At 34.6% G+C, this 2,057-nt stretch overlaps 1 protein-coding gene across 1 annotated transcript in view; it reads right to left on the bottom strand.

Annotated features, from left to right (window-relative positions):
• Nucleotides 1–970: 970 nt before the first annotated feature.
• LOC114070240 (cullin-2-like) overlaps nucleotides 971–2,057 on the bottom strand; it is an 8,564-nt gene continuing 7,477 nt past the window's right edge. Inside the window, exon 4 of the mRNA XM_027907527.1 lies at nucleotides 971–1,778. Coding sequence (XP_027763328.1) covers nucleotides 1,647–1,778 — 132 coding nt within the window. The 3' untranslated portion in view covers nucleotides 971–1,646. The remainder of the gene's footprint in view (nucleotides 1,779–2,057) is intronic.

Below are 2,057 nucleotides of genomic sequence, written 5' to 3'. Positions count from 1 at the left end.
AGTACCACTTCTTGATGCATTTCTTAGTTAACTATAGAAAGTTTCCTATATCCTCCAGATAACATATGAATGCAACGCCATTTAAGAAATAAGAGACAGCAATAATCTGAGTTAGATAGAAACCTTTCATACAGTGAAGAACTAGAAAAAGAAAAAAGAAGGAAAAAGCTCCCTCCAAATGATTTTTTCCTCTAAAATTACTTCTTAATCTGTGGACTTTTAGTAGGTGTCATCACACAATCTAAAAAAATATTGCAAATAGTATTTATCTACATATATATTTTCATATGCACACAAATAAAATTTGGCAAAAATAGAACATTTAAAGTTAACTTATTTATCTTATCAATCATAATTACAAGCATAGCCACGAGGAAGCTCTTTTCTGCAGCAGGGAGTCAGTGTGTTCAAACTCTCAATGCTCTTGAACTCCAGTTACTTCCAGTGGTAGAGTTAGTACCTTTTAAAATTACACTTGGCTTATGTGAGAGTGAACAGTCACCATGCCAACCCTGACGAACAACAAAGGACATGAAATAGCCCGTGGATCCCTTGCCCCGCCCAAATAGCTGGAAATCTAATTGGGGTAGAGGAAAACAAAACATGATAAAAACAACCATATGAGTCAAGAGGGAAAACAAAAAACAAGCAGCACGGGCTTATGTGGAAACAAACACAGGTACCAATCCATGTAGTGTTTCTACCCAGTATATTAGTGAAAAAACATTTTTCAATTACCAGTCTGGTATATGTTTTCCCATTAAGAAGGTGGTTTCACAAGCCACTGAAATATATCTTTGATGTTTGTGATAACTATTCTTAACTGTGAACTACGCTATTAAATCCCCTCAAATGTCAGTTTATTTTCTCTTGTAACGTATTCCTACAGTGAGAGATTAACAGACACAGAGTAGGCCTTCAGGCACTAAGAATGTAAATCAGCCTAATCTCAAGAAAACAAGATGTGCACTTAACCATAAATATTTTTTTATAATCACATCAAACATGACATACCTGGTATTCAGTTTTATATAAATTAGTTCTTACGTCAGATCTACTTCTGAGGTTATTCAAAACCCAAACACATAACATTATTTTTACTCTTCAGGCCTGAATAATATTTACAGACATTAATGCTATATCCAGCTCTACAATCATTCGAGACACATTATATAACTTTATTTTTTTATTTGACAAGCAGCAGTATCATGTTCGTCATTTTTTTTTTTACATTTTAATGTAGATACAATTATTAGGTTATCTGTCATATTACAATATTTAGGGTTTTTGTGTGATTTTTTTTTACTTCGTCTTAAGATACATTAAAAAACATCAACTGCAAACGTGAAAGGGGAGGGAGGAAAAAAAAAAAAAGCATGGTACCCAACCAATTCTCCACATTTCAGCAATACTTCACTCATTCTTTTAGTAAAGTTTTAAGAAATGTCATAATGACATGAGCTTGAAATATCTATAGGCATTTTCATTGACGCTCATGACATGGCACTGGTGATGTTGTAAACAGCAGAAAAACAGGGGCTGCCAAGTGACCAATTATGGAGGCACAGGCCTGCCTCTTCCCACAGGAACACACCAAACAGTGACAGCAATGATCTCCTTACAATCATACCTGCAGGATAGCAACATCATGCTACATAACTGTATTCGTCTGCTGAGGCCTGGCTTCGCTCTATGTACTGTTTGTCTATCAGAACTTCAATACACTTCTTAATCATGCTGATACTTGGGTTAAACCTAGCTCTTGATTGGCTGATTACCTGCAAAAGAAAGACACAGTTTTTGTGTTAGTTTTATTTTTCACCATCAAAAACTCCATCTAAATATTTGCCAAGGGCTTTAAGGTAAATTCAGTATGCTTTTGTTTTAAAGACAAGTTAAATAACCATGGAATAGTTAATTTATAACAATTAAGAAAGCATCTTTAAGAATTAGTGTCAGGACACTGAAACTGACTGCTGAACTCACTGGTTATTTTGGCTGCATATTACCCAGATCTCTTCATTTCTCTTGCTTGCTTCATTTCACAGTACAAATGA

The sequence above is a fragment of the Empidonax traillii genome, unplaced genomic scaffold (assembly GCF_003031625.1).
Source record: "Empidonax traillii isolate 1590-97213 ecotype Southwest subspecies unplaced genomic scaffold, ASM303162v1 scaffold1488:size101188, whole genome shotgun sequence".
NCBI lineage: Eukaryota > Metazoa > Chordata > Aves > Passeriformes > Tyrannidae > Empidonax > Empidonax traillii.
The sequence above is the reverse complement of the archived record's forward strand: the minus strand, read 5'-3'. Positions and strand labels throughout refer to the sequence as shown.